Here is a 26,212-nt window from a genome sequence, read left to right as displayed (position 1 = left end):
ACAGATAAGGCAATATTTTCCCCTAATCCTTTAATGTTGGAAAGTGGACTTCTGGGTTCCCTATCTTACTCCATTGCCAGAGTGACAGTTCACTTCGTTTATTTAGCAGCCTTTCTATCCAACACTGGGCACTCTTTTTATTCGTTTTTTTTCCCGCACTATCAGTCAGCCTGTATAAGATGAAGTATTCAAAAGATGAGATATTCAAGTTCAGTTTTAAGTCCCTGGAAGAGGTAGATCTAAGGTGTGTCTGACACAGGCACACTGTGTAATTAAGTCTAGGCTGCATCCAATGGTTATCATGGAGTAAATCAAGTTAGCCTGATTAGTGTCACCTCACATGCCCTCCCTCCTTCCACCATCATACAGGGAAAATGGGGCAGGGTGTGTTGGCATCCTGTCCCTATCAAATGGGAGAAAAAGTGGCAATGCAAATTGCCCCGCTACACTTTCATCCATCATACGGGGAAAAGGGGAGGAAATATGTGTCCAATTACCTGGAATATTGTGTCCAATTCTGGGCACCACAATCCAAGAGAGATATTGACAAGCTGGAATGTGTCCAGAGGAAGGCGACTAAAATGATCAAGGGTCTGGAGAACAAGCCCTATGAGGAGCGGCTTAAGGAGCTGGGCATGTTTAGCCTGAAGAAGAGAAGGCTGAGAGGAGATAGGATAGCCATGTATAAATATGTGAGAGGAAGCCACAGGGAGGAGGGAGCAAGCTTGTTTTCTGTTTCCTTGGAGACCAGGACGCGGAACAATGGCTTCAAACTACAAGAGAGGGGATTTCCATCTGAACACGAGGAAGAACTTCCTGACTGTGAGAGCCGTTCAGCAGTGGAACTCTCTGCCCCGGAGTGTGGTGGAGGCTCCTTCTTTGGAAGCTTTTAAACAGAGGCTGGATGACCATCTGTCAGGGGTGATTTGAATGCAGTGTTCCTGCTTCTTGGCAGGGGGTTGGACTGGATGGCCCATGAGGTCTCTTCCAACTCTTTGATTCTATGATTCTAAAGTGCGGGTAGCTCTGTCAGAACTGTCCAAGACACACTTTCTTCATCATAGTGGTGGACAAAGTTGAAATTATTTTTTTATAATAATAGAGTTTGCTTATGCATATATATTAACAAGCAAGCGGCTTTATATACATTATTATAATGTATATGTTTATTTATTACCTCCCTTTTTCTCTCCACAGGGAGACTCAAAGTGGCTTACATTAAAAACATTTCAATACAATTAAAAAATCTCCAAATATATACAAATTAAAACAGGATTCAATGTCATTGGTATTTTAAAAATCAGTTTAAATCCATGCAAATGTATTCAAAACTAAAAAACACACCAGCACAGACAGGCTTTTAAAACCTTCTTTAAAACTTGTCTGAATAAAAAGGTTTGAGCCTGACACCAGAAGGACAGCAGGGAAGGGGCCATTCTTGGCAGGGAGTTCCAGAGTTGATGTGCAGCCACCAAGAAGGCTCTGTCTCTCTTTCTCTCCCGCCTCTCTTACCCCCTCCTCTTCTCCCTCTCTTGTTCTCACCAACCAAGCTTGAGATATCATTGATTGATAAAAATCTCCTTGTTATTTGAATCTTCTAGATGTATGTATTTTCTGCCCTTCAAGAAACCGAAGTATCCTATCATTTCCAATTAGCCTGGAGTGATAAAAGGTTTTCATGGGCATTTTAACTCTATCCATCCTGCAGTTTCCTTGCCCTTTTTCAAAAAGCAAATCTAAATCGTCAAGAAATGCTGCTTTTTGAAGTAGTTTGGAATCTTCAGTGGGTTCAAAAGGCTATAACAGTCAGGGAATTGACTGGAGATAGTGACAGGGAGTATATTGATTTCCTTGCTGAAATTGAGTACTGTTTCATTTCTGTACTATGTATTTCATGCTTCACCTGTCAGAATGACCCCACCTCCTCCTACAAGCCTATACAAACATGAAGATCCTCAGTGGAGATCCTTTTCTCTATCTTACAACCATCACAAGTACAATTGATAAGAGCATTTGACACTTTGGAACTCACTCCCATGGGAAACTAGGTTTAAAATGATTTTAAATTATTTTAAATTTCTTGTCAATATCCCCATATTGAAATCTGACACTAAAAAGTATTTCAGTAGATACATATAACAAGTATTTCAGAAGATATGTATAACTAAATATGTATTAATGTTATCAGCTTGCTGAAGTTAGCTGTTGCTCCTGAGAATGTATGCGTCTGGTATTTCCAGATAAACAGCTCCTAGAATGTTCAATCTAGTTGCATTGCACAAGTTTTCCATGGTTTCCTCCTTAACCTTTTTTAGTGGAAAGAAATTAAAAAATGATGGAAGAAGTGATGGGAAACATGAGAAGGTTACAACTGGAAGATGTCATTTGGATCCTGCTTAAAATCCCATGATAGAGGCAAGGATCATTTCATGATGACAGTCTTGTCTGGAAACAATCTCCTATCAGAAGTGCCAACATATATTTTTATTTTAAGTCACAGACATTCTGAAATCTGTTATGTCAACATCCAAACATGGAATTTCATACTGCTCCCAGACATTGTTCTGGAATATCACTATACAATGGCTTTTTAAAATCACTATGCATCCTCCAGTCTTTGAGTTTTGAGTGATAGGTCTGACTTGTTATATTTCTTGAACAGAATTCTCTCCATCTTACATTGTGCTCAAGAATACCCTTGATTATGAAAATACTGTATTTTCTCAGTGCCCCCCCCCCCCCCAGTTTTATAAGTTATGTCTATAATGGATCAAAGGCTGCAAGATCTTCATGAAAACAGAGGTTGACTTCATATGGTTGTTGTGAGTTTCCTGGGCTGTATGGCCATATTCCAGAAGCATTCTCTCCTGACATCAGGAGAGAATGCTTCTGGAACATGGTCATACAGCCTGGGAAACTCACAACAACCCAGTGTTTCTGGCCATGAAAGCATTTGACAATACATTGACTTCATATTCTTTGGCCCATAACAGAGCAGTAACAAGTTCATGAAAAGGGGAAGCTAGATTCAGTTTGTACCTTCTTATATCAGATCTTTGACACTTGTACTTCCTCATGAAAGTTAGATTATGAGAATGCCATTCAGTCAAAATGTACATATCCACAAAAGCCTAATCTTCATTAGAACAGAAATGAAAATATTAATAACATATTTCACAACTGTCCAAATTTGGCAAGAACGGTTCTGATTCTTTGTTATCATAGTCTTCCAGCTGCATTTAACATATCACAGTTTCTATCTCATTCTTTGCTTTCCCTCTTTGTCTATTTCTATAGTACAAAGTGAGTACAGAGGGCAAAAGACATTGCATTATATTAACTCAGCAGGAATAATAGGAGCGCACAAAGCAGAATCCTGTCCTTCTTAGTAGTGTTGCATAGCCACAAGAGCCAAATTTCATATGACACAGCCATGTTCATATATGAATAACTTGTTAAAGCTCAAAGGATCTCTCATTCATGGGTTTACCATAAGTCAAAATAGCATTATAAAGTCCCTTTGGAAGTTAACAGCAATCAAGTGTCCTATGTGTTTCAAAATGACATGACTATCAACTGATTGTACCCAGTAGCATCCTTCCACCAACCGGAACTAATACTACTGGTAGATCAAATTCACTTTCTGACCTCCAGCTTCCCATGTGTCACATGTGTTATGTGTTTTTTTGTTTTCAGGGGGTGGAGGAGTTAGGGACATGTGTTCTTATGTCCCTAAACCCAGCAAATATGGAGCCTGAATGTATAACATGCTAGTGCCATGTTGAGCTTGAAGACATACAACGAAGACTTAGTATATTAATTGCATGTTTCCTGATTGACAAATTATGTAGTAATTCTTGAAAAGGTGTTAAAGTAAGCCTTTAACACCTTTTAGAATTCAAAAGACTTTCAGCATTCCAAAACCACAGTCACAAAGTAGGATCATGATAAAACAGTATGCTGCTTAGACTCTAGGGTTGTAGGACTCTGTCCCCGGGGTTTTAGTCAATTTACATTGTTTCTGAAGATCCTGTACATCCACTGCTTGGCCCCATTGTTCCAAAAAAAGCTTTGAATTAAATGTATGCTCTGAGTATGGTTACATTTTGAAACCTCGGGCAAATTGCTCACTGTGTCTGCTTCTATGAAATCAATTATGATGATATTTTTAGTTGTCATTGCTGGAAGAGCTACAGTGTTGTGACTGGAACAAAGAGTGAGGGCTAGTAGCAGAAGAAATGTCATTGAATGATTAACAAGCTGCATTTTGAAACAAACATATGTATGTGTCCATGCATGCCTACATGTCCTTCCTCTCTGTGTATAGTGTGTATTATTACAGATGTGAATTGTAGTGAAAATTTTCTCAAGTTCTGGCAATAGCACTAGCCAGGTGCCTGATAAGAGAAGTCTTACTGGGAATAATGGATTAGGATTGTCCATTTTATACTCTAGTGAATAAATGTTCTGTAGAAATTGGGTGTAATAGTAGGAGCGTGCTAGCGAGTGCCTCTTTTTATAGCTACATCATTATTTGCATCCAGCTAACATAATTCATTACCCATTAGAGCTAGCAAATATAAAAAAAGGCATTAAAAATCCAATCCTGTCCCATACAGTCTTGGCAAAGAGACTGCTTAATTGGGTCATTTCCAGGAGAACCAGACAAATTAAATTCACAAAAGAGACAATCCTGGGACTGTTAAAGCTTTCAGTGAGCCTAGCTCGGTTGCAAATCTTTCAGCAAGTATCACTAGAGAGAAATGCACTAATTCAAAGTTTGAGAGGATTCAGCCTGCTTTTTACAAAAATAACAAGTCTCTTCATATGAAATTAGAACTCCCACCAGACACAAGAAGCATACCTTTCTGAAAATGGTTCTAAAATACTGAAAATTACTGAAAATTAATGTGAATTTTGATGGTAACAGTTCTTGGGAACTCAAAGTAATGGGAAAATCCAGACACTGGGGAAACTCCACATCTTGCCATATCAACCTTCTCATTTCCTGTTTGACCATGGGCCATCCTGGCTTCTCCCTCCTTTCTGACATCAGTTACAGCAACAAATGCATTTCATGGCTCATGTGGTCAGCATTTTGGTTTTTACATGAGCAAACCTGTGGGCCGTGGACCACCAATGGGCCAATGGGCCATGAGGATAAAAATATGGTCCGTGAGCCTCCTTCCTCTTTTTTATTTTATATTTTATTTTATTTTATTATTTCCACTCCTTTTGTGCCACTAACCAGCCCTGAACCCTTGAATAGACCACATCAGCTCTAGATTATTAAATATGGTATTCTGTGGGTGAACAGATGTTGACTACTAGATGGCATATGTTCTGCATCAGAAACTAGAGCTGATATGGTCTATCCAATACAGTTTTCTGAATCAGCACCCCAAATAACCAAACCAAATCTAAATTTGATCAAAAACTGATTCGTACCAGTGTTGGAGAGCGATCCCTGATCAAAGTGGTTACTGGTCAAGTGGTCCCTGGTCAAAAAAAGGTTGGGAACCACTGGTTTAAAGCCATGCAATGTATTATTCTAATCAGGGATTTTTCACTTTACAGCACTTTAGGAGTTTGTTCCCCATCTCTGAAGCCCCATGTACTGAAAGTATATGAAGCAAATAATTATTTCTGAAATATATCGCACAGTCAGCCCTCTATATACAAAATATGCATCTATCCACAGCTTGAAAATATTTTTAAAAATAGAAAAAACAAATCTATAATTTATAATTAGGGGCATCATTTTACTAAAGCTATTACTATTACTTTGATGAGAATTGCATAACCACAGATGCAGGGTGGTTTTTTTTTGTTTTTGGTTTTTTTTGCAAAGCTCCCGTAGCTTCCTCAAGTCTGAAAGTAAATGGCCAGAGGCTACAAGCACAACTACACATGTTGGTATCCATGGAGCGCCCTGTAATCAGAGGATATCAAGGGCCTACTATATTGATGTTGACAGAAAAACAAATCTGGATCCTGATAGTTTCTGTTTAGGTTGTTGCATGCCTTCAAGATATCTTTTTAAATTATGGGGGCCATACAGTAAACTATCATATAGTCTTGGCAGGTGTATTCAGAGGAGGCTTTCCATTGCCTTCCACTTGAAGCTAAGATAGTGTGACTGGCTCAAGATCACACAGTATGTTTCCATGGCTAAACTGAGATTTTAACCTTGGTCTCCAGCCTACTATACTACACTGGCTCCTAATAATTTATATAGCATTATGTGTTTTGGAACAGTTGTATTATACTCAAAATCCTTCCCTCTAACAGTTAATAGAAACACTTCCATTTGGCTTCAGAAAGACAAAACAGTACTTATTTTAAGCTGGAATGGGATTTTGGAGGAAGAAAAAACCTGAGCCATTTATACTGTCTTTATGTACCTTCCAGTTGCCTATTGACTTTTAGTGACCCTATGAATTTTATAGGATTTTTTTGGCAGCAAGTGCCTAGAAGTGGTTTGCCAGTTCCTTCCAGCACTTGGTATTGGTTGGAGTCTCCTATCCAAGTACTAACCAGAGCTGACTCTATGCAATGTCCTAGATCAGTTGGGCTCTGGCTCCCTTGGGGTATTTGGGCCATGAGAAATTTCTATACACAATGTTAAATCATAATAAACACTGGATTGTGGATGCACATCTGTTGTACTAATGAAAAAAGTGTATTACCAGTGGGGGAAGTATGAAAGGAAAAACAGAGGACCACCTCAGAGGAAACTATGCAAAGCATACATTGAATTTTTTACCTGCTCTGAATAAGAAAAATGCAATATAACTTGACATTATGTGATACACAAATGTGACTGTATATTATAGATTGGTTTTTAAATTGCTTATTTTATGATATTCATATTTTCTGTTGATGTATTTGGTCTGTTGTTTGTTTGATTTTAAGGTGTTGTAAGCTGCTTTGGGTCCCGTGAGGGAGATAAGCAGGGTATAAATAAAGATTGTTATTTATTTATTTATAATTATTTTAAGACAAATGCAGCTGATTCTTTAAAGCAGAGGTGAGCAATTGGGGTGGCTCTGGGGGGATTCATACAAAGCAAAGTCGGGATACTCCAGAGTTTGCAGGAAACCCTGGGGTATCTATGGACTTGATGATCATCTGGACAGCGGGATTGGGCTCATTTCAGTCCATATAGGCACCACTGTCATTATCATTATCCTTTTTGTGCACTGATTAGCACAGAGATGGAGATTGCTTGTCCCTGTATCACCTCCATTCCTTTCTGGCCAAAGAGCTCCATGTGAGTTCCTGGGCATCACAGTTGCATCTGGGGTAGGGCTGGGATGCTTAATGTTACAAGTTAGCATTGGTTTAAATATTCTTCCAAACTGAGGACAAATACATTTTCCTTCCTTCACTTTTCTACAGTCCTGACAAGAAAATACTTTCTGATAACATACTACTGTGGAGAAAAGTGACAAATTACAGTATTGAAATGGCTCCGCAGGATCTAATTTATATCTGTCTGGCACATGATCCTGTAGCAGCTGGGATGAATTTCTGAACCCAGTGCATGAGAAGTCAAGCATTTGACTCAGTTCAATTGATGGAGGATGTAAATCGAATGAAATCTGTGACTGGGAGTCATACTAATAGATCATGCACTGGCCATGGTTTGTTTAGTTTTGTTTTGTTCTGTTTTGTTTTGATTTTTTAACTGTGATAACGTTTACTAGAAGAGATGCTTTAGCACATGAAATCCTGTGCAGGCATTTACTTACATGATCCCCATTTCCAGTATCTTCAGCACAATGATTTTCCAGGTCTCTAAATCATGAACAGATTTTCTTTCTGAAGGTACATGAATGCTGTTTGCAGGCATGTAGCCGGGAGGGAGAGGCTCGGGGAGCTTCAGCCCCCCCCCCCCCCCGAAATTCTCATGGTGGTCCGCGAGAAGGCCTTACTGGTGCATTATTTAAACTGTTATGTTTATTCATATCATGATCTGATCACCATACTCAATATATCCCATATGCATGGGGGTATTGGGGTAAGGTTTGCTAGAGTATACCCTCTTTCACTCAGACTCAGCCCCCCCCCCGAACCAAACTCAGCCCCCCCCCCCCCCCCCGGAAACAAAATCCTGGCTACGGGCCTGGCTGTTTGAGACCTCATCACACTAGAGCATGAATCCACTTTAAACCCAGTTTCTACCTCCTGCAAAATTGTAGTTTAGGGAGGGGCTTGTACTTTAGGGAGGGATCTTTAAACTGCTCAACCAGACAGGTTCTGAGTCACACTGAACTACAAACCCCAGAATTCTACGGGAGGCAGAAACCAGATTTAAAGTGGATCTTTGCTCTAGTGTGATAAGGCAATTTAACTGTCATAGCTCAATGCTGTGGAATCATGTAATGTTGTTTTATAAGATATTTAATTCTACGTGCCAAACAGTGCTGATACCTCATCAAACTACAACTTTCAGGATTCCATAGCATTGAGCCCTGCCAGTTAAAATGGTGTCAAACATCATTAATTCTGCAGTGTGGATTCTCCTATTTAAATTATTTTTCTCTGTGCATAAAGGCAGATAGGAACAGTGTCTGTGTTGAACAAATCTAAGGTGCTTTGCCTCCTCATATGATTATGTTTCTTGGATTCTTAATCCCTGCATTGAAGAGCCAGCATCTCTCTCACTTAATCCATTTGAACACTTCCTCTCAACGTTAAGAGCTCTGAAAAACCCTGCCTTCATAGGGAGATGTGTTTCAGGAAGTTGTGAAGGTTATGGTAGAGTGGAGTCAGTGTGTGGGTGGAAGAAACTGTGGGAAGTAATTTTGCACTGGCAATAGAGTTGCTCAAAATCAGGAATAAGAACAAAAGGGGAAAGCTACAAGGCCTTGTACTATATCAAATGTGCTGTATTAGTAAGAAATGTGACTCCCATAAGCAAACTACAATAATTTCAGTAAAACCAGTTTCACTTTGCTGCATAAGCTAATCAAGTGACTCTCCAAAATACAGATTTTTTTGTACACTTTGCACTTTTGTCTCCTTGGCCTTCTATCCAGTTGCTGTTAACTTTGTAACATAATATGGACAACTTTACTAATGCTTTTTGACACGGCAACCTCACACCCAGGGCAACCAGAATAACTTTGAACTTAGAATTTCTTTAAAGTCAGCTAAACCTAGAGGACAATTCAATGTGAAAGTGATATGATCTCATTTAAATGCTGTAGGTTGGATCAGCTGTGTATTTCACCTTGTGTCCTTTTTTGCAAACCTCAAACAAGAACAAGATAGTATAAAATTCCAGACAAAATTATTTCTGAACTATCTGTACCACCTCTCTAAAATACTTTATTTCAATGGATGAATATAATTGTATTTTGTCCTGTTTATTCCTAACTATGCAAGAACAGGCTTTTTTTTTTTTTGTCGTGTCAGGAGCAACTTAAGAAACTGCAAGTCACAGGCTGTCTAAATGTTTATCTGTATTTAGAGATAGATGGAGATTGAGCAAGGTAGAAATATAGTAAATAAATAAAATAAATATTTTAGTTGCAATCAAGTGTTTTGCAGCTTGTTTGTTCCATGTTGCTTGCTTCCATATATATGTCATCAGGAATGCCCTGCTGAGGTTCCTGGTGATGTATATATGGGTTCCTTCCATCTCCAAGAGCTCAAAGATAATTTTCATTTGCCACAGGAATGAGTACCCTCCTCTGGAGGTTATGTTTAATATTTCTGGAAGGCAGAAATTATATTATTATTATTATTATTATTATTATTATTATTATTCAAACATTTCAATCACGTAGTACTCCACCCATGTAATCCCAGCCATTCCAGACTTCCTCTAACTTGGATTTAGAATGGTCTTCCCTAGCCCAAGCATACTCTTCTTTATGTAAACATCTGTGCTAGATCAGACCCAAAATTTCAGTATTCATTTCTCATTCAAAAGGTATGATCTAGCTTTTAGGCACAGAACAACATTGCCCCAGTAACTGCAGGCTGTCTACAATCCCAACAGCACATCTAATGTTCTGATTCTCTGTCAATCCCATTGACTCTCGACTGGAATGAGTGTAAAGAGTGACACAAGCTAAACTATAATGGCAGGAAAGCTGCTAGAAGGTGATGATATCTAATGTTCCTTTAAGTGCACATTAAATGTACTTAAACAGTTAGGACTATTAGGTTGAAAGGAAAGATGAGGAGCCAGAGAGAAAGAGATCTCTGGGTTTTGCAAAGGCTAAGATGACAAGATCATATCACTTCTTTGCTCAATGTCCATGTAGCATTCTGGCCACATAAGTGCAATATGTCCTTTAGTATCTAGAGGAAAGGCTGAACGGTTTTGTCCCCTTGGACTGATCTTTGCAATACACACTGATATTGCCTGCACTGTAGCCTGCACACATAAAAACCTTGGATAAAATGCAAATGCTAATTTTCCTCATAATTTAAGAAAATACCTTTCATATTTCCTAAATTGCAGAATAAATGTATTTTGATCTCATGAGTTCAGCCCAATTTTTCCTTCATGTCTTCTTGTTTGCTACTTAACAGTCTATAACAATGTATGAATAGGTTGCTCTCATTGGTTGTTATGGTGGCTTTCTTATGTCCTGTCCAGCCTCAACCTCCTTTTATCCCAGGGCAATTCCAGACACACCTTTTTCCCAGGAGAATCCACATTTTAGAAACGCAGGGCGCTTCTGGGGTGGGTGTCCAGATGCTCTTACAAAACATCTGGAGGCCCTACCCCCCTCCCCGAAGCCCCCAGACCCCTTTGAAAAGTTACCCAACCTCCATTACAGTCTTGGAGCAGCTCTCCCAGTGTGTAGAAATGATGCACCAGGAGAGCAGTGGGGAGTGCTATGTGCCGGGAGAGCTGCTCCAATACTGTAATGGGGGCCAAGTAAGTTGATTTTCCTTTTCAAAGGGGTTTGGGAGCTGTAGGGGAGGGGTGGGTATTCCCACAGTTTTCCAGACTAATTTAGCCCAGAAAACTCTGGGAATGGTGTCTGGTCTGTAGGGGAGGGGTGGGTATTCCCACAGTTTTCCGGACTAATTTAGCCCAGAAAACTCTGGGAATGGTGTCTGGTCTGCACTTGCCCAAGATTTTAATTGCTTGAGATCTTGTATTTAAAATATCCTTACCAATGAGAACTCTCCTCTCTATCATTGGGTTAGATATTGTGGCACATGCAAATAGGAAATGTCTTCAGTGGTGATCCCATCTACATAGTCACTTGGTTGGGGTGGTCACCTTCAATGCAACCTGTAATCCACATCCAACAGAAAACTGTGTTCAAAAACTCACCAGAAATTCTAAATCACACCATAAAATGCACTGAAGTTTATCACTGTATAAACATGGCAGTTCTGAAAAGTGGAAGATGAATTCAGAACACCTGTCAGGAGAGGGTCAAAGCTGCAGGAGTCACAGAGGGAATCTGGATAATCAGCCCAGAAGGAAGGTAAACAACTTCTTCAGCAAGGAAAGGGCAACACCCCCATAGGAATGCTAAATTGCTCTCTATTGTCTGGCTCTCTGTAGAAAGGCACTTTTTTCAAGCAGGGCATTTCACATAGAAGCAAAGAAAAAAATAGCCCTGGGTTTGGATAAATCTGGATCACTGGGGCATTGTGGATTCTGTGGAAGCTTGCAAAAGGTTCTTGGACTGCCTATATCGGCACTATGAAGTTAACTAGATCTCTTTAATCCACGTCTTGGCTGTGTGGAAGGGTCTTGCATCTTCAGAGATTTCTTTAAATGACTAATATCATGATTCAACAATAATAGTACTTCTATAGTGTATTATGAAGGCATAAACCAGCTCCTGCCTGAAGAAAATGTAGGGTTGACTGCCAAATAGTTTCTCCTGATAGAAGGAACAGGATAAATGCCAAGTTAAACACAGAATTGGTGTTTTGCTGTCTCACAGATTGAAAATGTTGCCAAGCACAAGAGAGCAATTAGTGTACAGCTCATGGAAACAACTGAAATTAAAAATAAACCATTTTGAAACAAACTAATTTGGAAGAAAATTGCCCCTATGCGGTGCCAAAGTGGACATCCATTATGGTTTTAAAAAATGGTAGACAAGTTCCTAAGCTTAATGAGTAGGTTAATGTGACCGTGTAGGATGAGTTGTAATTATCTCCATATTATAATATTCCACAGAGCAGAATGACTTTCAAGAAATATTCAGGGTGATAATGATAACTGTGACCAGTCAACTAGTTGCTTATGTGTGTCACGCTATACTACATCATGCAGAGTAAGAAAACTCACAGCACCACCATTGTGTGACATACTAGAAATGAAGACTCAGCTCTGAAAGAAAATAGAGGATGAATGTGGAAATTGAGACTTAATGTTGTCTTTTTGTCTCTGTGTTTTGTTTTATTTCATCAGCAGGAGAAACCCAAACTTTTGGAGCCTTTGGATTATGAAGCAGTCATTGCAGAAATTGAGAAGGATGTTGAAAATGACCCATTCAAAGACCTCATCTTATTTCCCAAGGATGACTTTTCAGTAAGTGTTACATTAGTACAAATATAGCTAAGGCTCCAGCAAAATCATGTTAGCTCTGCTGTTCCTTGCTATGGGGCACCAATTTTCTTTGGCCAGACTCATGTTAATGCACCTTCTAGCAGTTGTACTTTTTGCCAGCTCATATAGTGACAGAATCTGCTGATTTGAGCACCTATTTCTCCAGTAAATTCTGTTCTTCATGACAATTGTGCCTTCAGACTTTATTTCCTGCCACTTGGGTTAAATCACTGAGCTGCTGAACTTTCTGACAGAAAAGGTGGTGGTTCAAATCTGGGGAGTGGGATGAGCTCTTACTATTAGACCCAGCTTCTGCCAACCTAGCAGTTTGAAAACATGCAAATGTGAGTAGATCAATAGGTACTGCTTTGGTGGAAAGGTAACGGCACTCTATGCAGTCATGCTGGTCACATGACCTTGGAGGTGTCTGCAGACAACACTGGCTCTTCATCTAGAAATGGAGATGAGCACCATCCCCCCCCACCCAGAGTTGGACATGACTGGACTTAATGTCAGGGAAAATGTTTACCTTTACCTTTTATGCCGACATGGTTATGCCAGTGTAGTCTATCAACAGGTTTCCAACCTATATCTTATAATATAGCAAACACTGATGCAGCTAATTTTATATCAGATAGCGTCTTGGTCTAGGAATACCTCCCTCCATAGACATTATTGCTGATTTTTTACCAAAACCCAAACTTATGGTCTCCATATTCCCTTCCTGTGGTAGGAAGCCCCATCACCTTCAGGTCATGGAAATATGCTAGTTTGAAACTATGAATGTACTTACTGAGTGTGTTGCAGGTTTTATTTCTACAACGTTTTGGAGAACACTTTCCAGTTAAAGTGTGCATTGTTACAAAACATTTGAGATTCTGTGATGAAGCCATTTCAAGCTGTTTTATTGCAGCCGTTTTTAAACAAATTGAAATGACAGAACAGGAAGCTCTTCTATTTTAAAAAAGATTGAGGCAAAAAATTCTGTAGCTCGTGGTGTGAGCACACCTAATTCTCAGAAGGGAAGTTCATTTTAACTTATACCAGTCCTTTATAAAAGTTGTGATATGAATCCCTTTTAAACTCATATTTTAACCAGGGGGTTTTGTGAAGTGAGATATTTATTTTGGCTGTTATTGTTATATATTACTGTTTCTGCAATATTTGTATATAATAATAATAATCATCATCATCATCTTTATTTATACCCTGCCACCATCTCCCCGATAGGCCAAGCCTGAACAACATATTGCATCAAAGGGTATCTTATGTATCTTAGCTCTAAAGGCTACTATAGCTTTAAAATATCTTAAATCTTGGTAAGCACAATCTTAAAGTCAGCAAGATTATGTGTCTAATATATATTAAGTATATTATGTGTTTGCACCCTTGAGTGCTTTGTAGGCCACCCCAAGTCCCTCTGGAAGATGGTGTATAACTAAAGTTTATTTATTTATTTATTTATGTATTATTTTATTTAGTTCATCTAGCTAAAAAGGCATACAAACCAGAGTCAATTTTTTTTAAACCACAGTTCACTAATATTTGTAGCCAATAGTATTTTCCCCATTGTTTTAGTAGATTACTTGGGCAAAGTCATTTGAAGAATTACTGTTTCCAGTCTCTTGTGTAATAGATCAGCATTTGTTTGCTTTTTTTTCATGATAATCTTACAGGTTTTCTAGAATTTTTGCACCTGGCCCCTGGCTTTCTCATTTTTGGTAACCACTTCCTTCTCCTACTACAAAGACATTTGGGTATTGTATGTATTAGAAGTGCAACAGTGCTTAGCACTGAAGAACCAAAAATGCTTCCGATTGGGCAGTCATAATAGGGTTAAATAGTTTGAGTGACCCAAAAGTGCACTCCTTCCTTATCTATCTATCCTGACCCTATGAGCTACAAACAAATGCTTTTTAGGAATATTTCTCCATGCAATTTTGGTTTTTGGAATAGTTTGGGTTTTTGGAATTTTGGATAAGGGATGCTCAATCTGTATTTTGATAGTAATGACAGGAATGTCCAGCATAGGTTTTCTTTTTCAAGTCAAGAGCGACTTGAGAAACTGCAAGTTGCTTCTGGTGTGAGAGAATTGGCCGTCTGCAAGGATGTTGCCCAGGGGATGCCCGGATGTTTGATGTTTTACGGTCCTTGTGGGAAGCTTCTCTCATGAACCCACATGGGGAGCTGGAGCTGACAGAGAGGGCTCATCCATGCTCTCCCCGGATTCGAATTTCTGATCTGTTGGTCTTCAGTCCTGCCAACACAAGGGTTTAACCCACTGTGCCAATGGAGGCCCTTTCAGCAGTGTTGCCCATAGAAGTAACATGAAAGTTCTGATGATCATTGATCATTGACTTATTCTTTCACTCAAGATAATTCTTGATTTGACAGTTATTGGAATGTCACAATGACATGATTGAGGCATACAAGTCTTAACCATTCTATGTTCTTATTTGTAAACCTATTCCTTACTTCGGTTTTTCATGCTCTCATACTTTTCCCCCTCAGATAGCCACAGTTCCTTGGGAAATAAGAACACTTTACTCATCAGTTTCTGAAAATGCAGAACAGAAAGCAGAACATTTATTTGTTAAGGAGGTAAATTGATGTTGTTTGACTTCCTTTATCTCTAATGTTTGAAATGTTGCAGTTTAAATTGTATTTCTTTTGTTTTTTAAAAGCCCAAGCAGTGTTGTAGTGTATATAAACAATGGCATTTTTATATGTTTGAAAGAAACAAGGTGCCTGATTGTTAATTTTGATGATGATGACAACAAACAGTAATAACAATGGCAACTATGTTGGGATGGTTATTTTACACACTGCGCAGTGTCAAATGATTTCTTATGCCCTGAAGATGAACAATAAATCCATGAAAAACACTCAGTCTGCAATCTTGCATATCTTGGCATAGTGGTTTCACATGCTACAGCAAACATCAATTACCTCTTGAACTTGCTGTAGGGTTACTGAAGTTCTCACCCTTACCTTTTGTGTCTGGAGGACTGCAAGTTGTTGTAGAAACATTTGACTCTTTGTCCATTACCTGAGACAAAGCCATTCTTTCATCCAGTAGGTCTGATGTAATCACTTTAGAAGTCTCCGTGGCTGATGTAATGATTTTGTGGCTGGGATATAGCCAAGTGCTTTGCAAGTTCCTATAATTCCCTTCTTCTCCTGACATGCATAGCAGTGGAGGAAGCTTTATTGGCTATGCTGTAGGTTGGGACTGGTTTGGTTGCTGCAGAAAGAGTAAGGAAGCCTTCAAACCCTTTCACACAGCTGTATAAAATCCACACTGTACTGGATTATATGGCAGTGTGGACTCAGATAACCCAGTTCAAAGCAGATATTGTGGGTTATCTGTCTTGATATTCTGGGTTACAGTGTTACCTCACTTATCACGGGTGTTACATTCCAGGACCACCCGTGATAAGTGAAAATCCTTGAAGTAGGGATGCTCCTCTTTTCCCCTCCCTTCCTCCCCTCTCCCATTGCACACTACACTTTCCGCTGGCTCCTCCTCTCATGCCTGGCTCCCTCTCCCCTCCTCCTCCTTCTCTTCCCCCTCCTCCTTCCCTGCTCACGCATGCTGTCAGGGAAGGAAGGAAGGAAGGAAGGAAGGAAGGAAGGAAGGAAGGAAGGAAGCCCTCCTCCTCTTCCTCCTCTTGCCCCTCTTCCCCCTCCTCCTTCCCCACTCATGCACACTGTCAGGGAGGGAGGGAGGGAGGGAGGGAAGGAAGGAAGGAAGGAAGGAAAAGGAAAGGAAAGGAAGCAAGCCCTCCTTCTCCTCCTCTTCTCCCTCCTCCTTCCCCACAAAACAGCGACTCCGTGAAAAGCAAACCACAAAGTAGCAAGGGAATACTGTATATGTCTGCATGGAATGGCCCTTCATTTCTACAAAAAAGGGGGGCAGCACACAGGCATTGCATTAACTTCCATGTATGTATATCACTAATGGTTCCAGATCCTTTAGCTAAACAGGGTCAGTACTAGTTAGTATTTAGATGGAAGACCCCCAAAGAATACTAGGTGCTGTAAGCTATATTTCAGAGTAATGAACTGGCAAGGCCACCTCTGAGTATTCCTCTTCTAGAATCATAGAATCGTAGAGCTGGAAGAGACTTTGTTGGCCATCCAGTCCAGCCCCTGCCAAGAAGCAGGAAAATCGCATTCAAAGCACCGCAGCCAGCCTCTGTTTAAAAGCCTCCAAAAGAGGAGCTTCCACAACCTCCTTAAAAAAACCTCTGAAATTCATGGGGTTTCTATAAGTCAACAGACTATTTGAAGGCACACACACACACTGTCCAATTATATTTGAACAAAAAAGGGTTTACATATAGTGCTTTTGTATAACTGTGGAAGCATTTGGATAGGAATTTTCCTGACTTGGCAAAGGCTCACTTTGACAAAGTATCTGTTTCCAACTGTGAACTTAAGAGAAATAGGGGGCAGAGTATTTTGAAACCTAAGAGTCAACACGGTAGCAAAGCCAGCACTGACTTTAGTGCCTTTATTGGAAGGGAAATGAGTTTCAGAGTGGAACATGGCATATTTGTAGCTGGAAATTGTTGCAAACTGGCAAGATTTAACTCAGGCCTTCCATGGAGCCAAAAGAAGTGTGAGAGCCACAGCACAATGGCAAATGCAGAGACATGGAATTATGATTTCAGTGGGAATCTGGTTAATGGAACTATGTCAGAATAAAGGCTTTAAATTGTTGCGTTTTTTCGCCTTAAGTAGTAAAGCACATGCTCCACTTTCCATTTTCAAAGCTATCTATAGTATGGGGGAAAAAAAGACTTCAACATAAAGTATTGGTAGCACCCAACTTTCTTCTGTTGCGGCTTTGAGTAAATACTTCTAAATGTCCAAATAAGGATATTTGTATGACAAATAATAAAGGACCCAAAATTCACATTCAAAATCAACAGCTTTGAACTGTGTTGGCTAGATAACTAATGTTCATGAAAGCACACATTAGAAAGCTCTTAATGTGCATTAGTGCTATGTGGTTTGTGTAATCACTATTTGGACCTCAGACTATTTTCAGGATTTTCTATATAATAATCTGCACACGGAAAATCCACTTTCTTCAGTACTGGTGTGAAACTCACTTAAGTGGTCTGTGCAGTTGTTTCCTCTATTTTCCTGTTGTCCCTAGATGAAAATGGATAATCTAAATTTGGGATTATTTTTATTTATTTATTTACATTATTTCTGTCTCACCCATTTCAGCCCAAAGGCGACTCCATTTTGTATGCACGGAAGTTCTCAATGTGATTCTGAGCCTTGAGTTTCATTTCTGAGATCAAAATTCTGTGGAGAGTCTCCAGATCTAAGTCGGGGGGGGGGGGAGGGGGGGCTCCACTTCAGAATGGTCACTCTCCATATGAAGAAAACAGCATTGGGGGAGTAGGGTATTCACCATTTCACATTTACTATTCTTTAAGAGTTCTGAGTCCTCATCAGGATAGTGAAGGGCAGTATATAAATGAAGGAAATAAATAAATAAATAAATAAATAAAATTTAGAGCTCTGCATTGCCCTTGCAGAACATGAAGTTTTGAGGAACCGCCCTTTATCATCCACCCATTACCCCCCCCACACACACACACACACACACACACTCACACACACACCAAAAATAGCATTCCTTTCCCCCCCAGATGCAATCCCGACATCACCTGGGAAACATATGCCATATTTTAAGTGCTTTTTGGAATATGTGATTTCTTTTTAAAAAATGGGTCAATGAGATTATTGTCTTAAGCAGAAATTGAAAAGCCTCATTTTCGGTCTACAGTTCTAAAAATTCTCATGATCGCTAGTAAGGCTATTTAAGGATTATGGCTACTGTTGTACAAAAAGTAACTTTTACAAATGTTCCCCTTTTGGGGGCCATTTCTATGAAGCAAATTTTAAGAACAATACATACAGTTCATGTTAATATTGTATCCTAATTACCATCATAAAATGAATTCTCTTACTGCGTTCTTATTACAAAGACACAGTACAAAGAGCCAAGTGAGCTGAAAAAGCAAGATATAAATCATATTACCATAACTAGCTCAGCTATTAAAGCTGCAATTCTACTTTTAACATCCTGTGCAATTGTTAATTTCTGCTATATGGTTTAATCATTACTGGCAGAAGTTGGTTTAATACATTGTAATGACTTTTAGCCAAATACAATAAATAAATGACTGGCCATTCCCCTTGTTTTCACTTTCAAGGAATTTTTCCTAAATATTTTCATATTTATTTTTCTTTTTGGTCTTCCTTTGAAAGGAACTAGATCTTTGTGTGACAACAAAATTGGGCACAAACTATCAACATTGTACATAGCATATTTCACCACATAACAGTCACACTTCTCTCCCCCTCCCCCCCCCCCAAAAAAAACTTTTGGGGAGAGAAAAGGAAGGGTGCAAGGCATGCGTTTATTATGCAGTGGCAACTACTATAATGTGCAACTATGTATATGGATAATGCTTTACTCACCCACATTGCTGCGCCCTCAAAGGAAGCACCTGTACTAATGGGTGATGTTTCACCTGCCCATGTGGGTGTGAATTCACTTCCTTGCCCATCTGCCCTTTTTCCCTTTGGGCACTATGGGGCTTGACTGGGCTGGAAGCCAAGCCCAGCTCCACAGTATCAAAATGGCAGTCACATCCTTAATTCTCTTGCTTTCGCCAGTGAACTAAGGATATTACTATTATACAGGGAAGAGCAAAATATTAATTTTGCCTTCCCCAAAAGGGGTTGCGACTCTTATGCAATGGTGACTCTTATGCAATGAAATACAATATTTCATTCAAATAGCTCACAGACTGTGTGACACAGATATTCCAAACTTCTCAACAATGGAAAGGATCTGTAATGAGCACAGGCACACATCAAATAAATAAAATAACATCTTTGAGGATTCTTTGGCAAAATAAGAGACTGAGGTGATGATCAACAGAGGCACATCTAATGCCCATGCAGATACTCATATACATCTACTCACTGCCCCCTTCCATCCCTTAACACAATAAATGTATAGTAGTCATCTCCAATGGGTGTGGAGTCAGTGGTTCATCTGTTAGGGATAGAAAAAAATGATTTCACATCTTGTTGAAAAAAAATGTTTTTATGTAGGAAGACTAACATACCAGTCAGATGTCTGTGTAAGTTTCTCCAATATTCTCATATCCAAATTACCATGGGTCCTTCTGTTTTTGTGTCCTGTGAACCCCTCTGGAACACTTCAGTATGCTCAGATAGGGTGAAAATAGTGTGAAAAAATGTTCACATAAAACTACATCAATTGTTCACTTTTGAATGGAAAGATGAAACAGTCAAGAATTTAGATCCTTATAATTATACCAAGGATGATAATCAATCATAGATATTTGTGGTGAATCACAAGGAATAAATCAGGAAAAGGAATTTTGTTGTTGTTACTAGAATCCTCCAACAAGTGTGGCTATTGGTCCAGTTTACTTAGAATTCACAAGAGCTGCAATTAAAAAAAGTAACTTGCCTAAATTCCGATACAAGTGCCATCCAAAATTTGGAAGTGTTCCTTTAGGCCACCTCAACTCTTCAGTATTTCCTAGCCAACACGATCAGGTTCTACACTGGTTGTTCAATTCTAGGAGGCATAATCCAAAACTCTGTCTTTTTAGAGCTTTGTGTTAGTATATTTCTTTCTCATATGATCATCTTGCATGTGTGTTGAACTGCCTACTGCATTTAACTAAACTACACATGTTCTTTTTTCTTTGATATAGGCATGTAAATATTACAGTTCCCAATGGCACATTGTAAACTACAAATATGAACAGTACTCATCAGATTTTAGACATTTACCACAGTAAGTAACTGTATTTTTCTTAGTGTTTTTTAAAATGCTATACTGGTGATTTGCAGTTAAATTAAGAATGTGCAGCTTCCCCCAACATCCAGTAAGTTCACTGAGGGCACTATATGTAAAGTATTTTCACATTGTAGTTCTGATCCCTTTCATCTTTAAGGAACTCCTATGATTTGAATTTTCTCCAATAGGAGTTCTTATTCATCAATGATGAACTGAATCACATTGTGTTAATGTAGGTAAAACCAAAAACAAGTAGCATGGACATTCTGGATTTAACTTTCATTCTTCAGCTGTCTAGGTCATTGCTGCTCAAATTGATGGGCTGTGGGATGGTGAGATAGTGGCTGCTAGTGTGCAGCAAGAAAGGTAGAAAGAAACTGTTGTGATACATATACATTATGTACATATACATTGTGTACATATAGGGTGCCAACGCCTAGCACTTTAGGGTAAAACCACTGCCGTTTCCCCACATTAGGTAGCTTATATCTGTGTTTTATCTATTAACATATTATATAGATCAATATAGATCCAACCTGTGGATCATTGCCCACTGGTGGGCTGCGAGACCTAAAATAAGGTCAGCAGCTCTAGATTATTAAATATGGTTTTCTGTGGGTGAGGAGATAGCGACTGCTGGAGGGCATATGTTCTGTAACAGAATAAGAGCTGGTGTGGTCTATCCAATGCAATTTTCTGATTCAGTGCCCCAAATAACCAAACAGAATCTAAAGTTGACCAAAAACTAATTCTTAACCCTTTTGGTACTAATGTTGGAGAATGGTCCCTGGTCAAGTGATGCCTGTTATAATTTTGAGGCTCTTAGAAGGCCAGGGGGACCAGCCAATCACATTTGGATTGGCTGTCTGTCTGGAAAGAAGGTCCAGGATCACAGACTTGACTTAAGTACCCTTTGGAAGCATATAAAGTGGCACCTGCCAGTCAGCTTCCAAGCTTCGTTTGCTAATCCTATCTAAATTCTGTATTTGAGCTAGCTGCATTTCTAGGCTTATGCTGCTTTAGCACATCTGAAATGGTAATTTTGTCTCAACTTCATTAATTGTTGTATGAGGCCAGATGAAGTTTGTAGGCACTTTGATTGTATTTTCCTGGCTGTGCTGGATAGTGTGTCTTCCAACCCCATTATTCTATGGCTACAGCCTACGACCTAGTGTGAGAGTCCCCTTAAACGTGCAAACAACCAGGGTCATGCATAAACTGGGGGTCACTTGACACTTGCTTATTTCCATGTGAAAGGGGAAATAGAGAGTATCTTCCAGCCATATGGAATCCCACATCTGTCATTTTATTTCTTCTTTGAAAGCAGGCTGGATTAATCAGTTTACATTGGCCAGCAAGTCAAATAGTGCTTAACTCTGGACACATAGTGGTAAAATCTTCATCTGTAACTAATGAAGTTGTGGCCTCTTTCCATTCCAGCAAACACTCTCTGTGCTCCTTCTATGCCAAGCAAAGCTTCTCTCCCCCACTTTCTGGGTCTACAACAATAGAAGTTCCAGTGAGGAAACTGATTTGCTTATTTTTCAGTTGGTTCTTTCAGTTTCCCCAACTATGAGTTTTAGGATTTTTGTCTCAAGTCTGCCATTTTTAGGTTTCTATGGGTTCCTGAATGAATATTCAAGATCAAATCCAAAGTTGCTTCTGTCTTCCCAGCCTAGTCTTGACATAACTCTGTATTGTATTCTCTATGGCAGAAGCAAGACTATACCTCTCATATAGATTTTTCTGATCTTAAAGCCCCACCAACTGCCCTCATTTTCTCTCCCTTCATTTCAAAGACTACAAACTAGGCAGGAACCTTGAAAGGTCTTTCTGACCAATCCCAGTTTCTACCAGACCTTTCCTCCTCCCCCTTTTTATGCTACATCTTTCTTTTTTTCTTTCTTTTTTTTTGTAAGAAATGAAATGAAACACTCACTGCTATGAGGCAGAAGTTATCTGAGAAGTTACACCTATTTTTAAAATGTTAACATAGTGTAATGATTTGATCATTGAACTACAACTGTGGAGACTAACGTTGAAATCCCTGCTTGGCCATGGAAACCCACTGGGTGAACTTGGGCAGTCATATTCCTTCAGACTTAGAGAGATGCAAAGTCAAACCCCATCTGAACACATCTTTCCAAGAAAACTCTATGACCCATTCACTTTAGGGTCACCATAAACACCTTGAAGACACACAACAATATTTCAAAATAAATAAATAAATGACCCAGAAGGAGGGTACCATCATTATAGCAAACTACTTTTTTAGCATTTGTTAATATAATGGGGCCGGTCCAACTGGCTTTCCTTTTTTCTCTCTTTTTTTTTTTTTGGAATAAATCAGCACCTTGGTTTTGAATTTGTTTACTATGAGCCACATGAGATGACACTCCGGGGGGAGGGGGTGTTAGTACTGCTGGCATGACTGCAGCCTTGGAGCACTGACCTGGCAAGATTCAATTGTTTCCTCCCCTTGAGGCATGTTGTGCTGGTAGATTGTTTCACATAACCACAGAGGATATATAGATTGGTAGAGGAGTCAACAGCATTTATCAATAAATAGTAGAAACTTTTCTGAAAATTGTTCTATGAGGAAATGGTCAAACAGTGTTGGTGACTTCTTGACTGAGATGTATCAATTTACCCCCCTCCCCACACACACAAAATACCAAATTCTTTTGCCCTAGAAATGGGGAAGGACTAAGTTAGGAAAGTCTTAGTTCTTAATATGTGGTTAGTCACCAGTGTAGATCCCCCACAAATTTGTAGTTTCTTACACCTGGAAGAAACTGCATTTTAAAGGACACATATAGCAACAAGTTCTAGCAAAGTAGAGACGTTTTGAACAACTGGTATATTTGTGGCATACTCTTGTGAGGGACAGGTCTTACCGCTGCAATATAAAGTATATCAGCTTTATCAATATTACAAACTTTCTATAGTTTCATCATTATCTTGTTTGTTTAATTTACATCCTGGCTTTTGAGATCTCCATGCCCACTCACAGCATAACATTATTTAGGTTATGCTTATACCAGTTAGATCAACTCTAAACATGTTTATTCAGAGTTAAGTCATCTTGGAATCAGAGGATTTACTGTCTAGTTAAAGTGTTATTTGGTTTGCAGTCTTGCTTCTGTTGTACTCAGTAAAAGAAATCAACTGTAACTCAAATATTCCATATGTAAACCCGATTGAATCAGACTGCTCCAAGGTATCCATCTAAAATCCAATTAGGTATTATTCATGTTTGTTACGGTTACTTAGTATGTTCTAGTAAGTAATTAAATGTAGATTCTTATCCTCACTGTTTCAAGAGAAATATCCTCAAGGAGAATGCAAAATTATGCCAAGCTATGTTGATCGGTGTACACAAAACATTTTTAGCATTTTTCCTTTCCTCCTGCAAAATACTTTTTATAAATGTAAGGGATCATAATTGACAATTTTTGACTGCATTATAACAAGGATCACTTCCAACAATATATTATGATTTCTGGGGAAAATCCTGTTTTTCTCCCAACTGTTTTATGCTTGCTACTCCAAAGGGCACATAGAGGCCTGAGGGAGATGGCAGGTGATGTTATTGTCTTTGCTAATCACAAAGTTCAGTGCTTTAACATAATCCTGATTCTACTACATTGCAGATGTCAGTGATACTGAAATGCTGAACCAATCAGAGTTGGACAAAATTACTTTTTTGTACTACAATTCTACAATACGAGAATCAATTTATTATTGCTGTTCTGTTATAATTTTCATACAACATAGTGATATCTAATGGCTTCCAGGTGGATGGGTGTTGAATTCAGTCTGAAGTTAATATAAACTTTAAAAGAGTTGTTTATGGTGGTTATATGCATCTCTCAAATAGATTGAGCACCTTGGATAGCTCCTCTTAACTACATCCTAGCATGGATTCACCAGTTCATTAAAATTGCCAAGCAGTGGTCAAGATTGAGCACCCTTATCCAGAAATTCAAAATCTAAAAAATGCCAAATTGTCTACATCAGTGACTGAGATTGTGAAACTTGATGAATTGGTTTCATGCACAAAATTATTAACAATATTTTGTATAAAATTACCTTTAGTCTATGTGCACAAGGTATATATGAAATACTATATTAATGAATTTTCTGTTTAGGCTTGAGTTCCATCTCCAGGACAATTAATTATGTACAGTATATATACAAATACAGGTATTCCAAAATCCAAAACACTTTTGGTTTTGAGCATTTCAGATAAGAGATGCTCAATCCGAATATACACTTTAGCATACATTCAAAGTTTAATACCTTATACTGTTCTTTCTAAAGGAATATTTCAATTTAAAAAGTCCCAAGATTGAAAAAGTTTATTTTTACAAATCTTTGCATACTTGAAAAATCCCAGCCTGCTTTCTTCCTTGTCTCCTATCTAACTAGATAACATTGGCTTTGGGAAGACAACAAAATAGGGTTGAAGACACACAAACTTCTGTTGAGTTAACAGAAACTTGTCTTCAGCAAGACAAGTAGTAAAGCATGAGCCAATGTTAACTGGGATCCTGTTCTAGCCAACCCTACTGTAGCTGTGTATGCCTATCTACAACTGTTAAGATAAACAGCAGCTAGACTTTCTTACTTAACATTCATGGCAATCCTACTATGTCCATTCTCTCTAGAGCAGTGGTTCTCAACCTGTGGGGCCCCACGTGTTTTGGCCTACAACTCCCAGAAGTCCCAGCCAGTTTACCAGCTGTTAAGATTTCTGGGAGTTGAAGACCAAAACATCTGGGGACCAACAGGTTGAGAGCCACTGCTAGAGGTTTCAGGGCACTGTATTTTTTTTTTTTGAAAAGCCACTTTTCCATGCTCTTAACACTTGTATTATTGCAATCATCTAAAAGTTACAGAAAATGAAAGCTTCAGATTGCATCCATGTGCAGTGCCATTTAAAAAACCATAACATATTATTTCATCTATTTCTTTCTTTTTAGCAATGAATGCAGGCCAGAAAAACTTCCTTCACATTCCTTTGAAATTGATCATGAAGACATTGACAAGGATGAAGTAAGCATTTCTTCCTCCCACCACTATCTCTTTTCTCATTGCTGATTTAGCAGTATTGTATGAAAGGCTTTCTATTTCAGTATGTAATCAAAATAAACCTACTTTGTTATTCTGTGTGCATTGGGGAAATATCTAAGTTTAAAAGAGCCGATACTTGTTCCTATCAAACAAGCATTCAGTCCCACAGTATTTTTTTTTTACATTTTTCAACTCAACCAAAAAACAAATTCATATTAACAGTATTTTTCACTCAGGATACAACGTCCCACTCATCTTCGAAAGGAGGAGGTGGAGCAGGAGGGACGGGAGTTTTCAAATCTGGCTGGCTTTATAAAGGGAATTTTAATAGCACAGTAAACAACAGCATTACAGTTCGGGTAAGGAAGTAATAAGTACTGTGTATGTATCTATCTGCTCCATTCTATCTTTCCTCTAATTATCATGGTATTTCCAGTTTGAATTTTCATTTTAGCTTTTTATGAGTGCAGCTGTGCTAGACTACTGAAGGAACTTTACATCACTTTAATTTCCAGGGTATAGATAAATTACCAAATTCACCTGTTCAATGGGTATAGATCCATTGAGTTGTGCGTTTTCTAGAGTTTAAGTTTGTTACATAGTAAGTCCCCAAATTTTGATAGGGGAAAAAAGGGTAAACTGTAAAAATATCAGCTTGTATGTTTATTCCTTTTTACTGCAAACATCAAACTGCGGCATCCAGGACCTTAAAATGGCTGAGA

At 38.8% G+C, this 26,212-nt stretch overlaps 1 protein-coding gene across 12 annotated transcripts in view; it reads left to right on the top strand.

Annotated features, from left to right (window-relative positions):
- The window catches only part of DOCK10 (dedicator of cytokinesis 10), a 211,773-nt gene that overhangs the window by 93,372 nt on the left and 92,189 nt on the right, over positions 1-26,212 (top strand). For 10 of the 12 annotated variants that reach the window (XM_060767871.2, XM_060767878.2, XM_060767873.2 and 7 more), the window contains 5 exons: positions 12,407-12,526; positions 15,056-15,145; positions 20,329-20,411; positions 25,400-25,472; positions 25,727-25,849. In XM_060767871.2, the coding sequence (XP_060623854.2) occupies positions 12,407-12,526; positions 15,056-15,145; positions 20,329-20,411; positions 25,400-25,472; positions 25,727-25,849 (489 nt within the window). The remainder of the gene's footprint in view (positions 1-12,406; positions 12,527-15,055; positions 15,146-20,328; positions 20,412-25,399; positions 25,473-25,726; positions 25,850-26,212) is intronic. The other 2 variants (XM_060767874.2, XM_060767867.2) reach the window with 1 other exon arrangement.

The sequence above is a fragment of the Anolis sagrei genome, chromosome 3 (assembly GCF_037176765.1).
Source record: "Anolis sagrei isolate rAnoSag1 chromosome 3, rAnoSag1.mat, whole genome shotgun sequence".
NCBI lineage: Eukaryota > Metazoa > Chordata > Lepidosauria > Squamata > Dactyloidae > Anolis > Anolis sagrei.
This window is presented reverse-complemented; position numbering and strand designations above follow the sequence as displayed.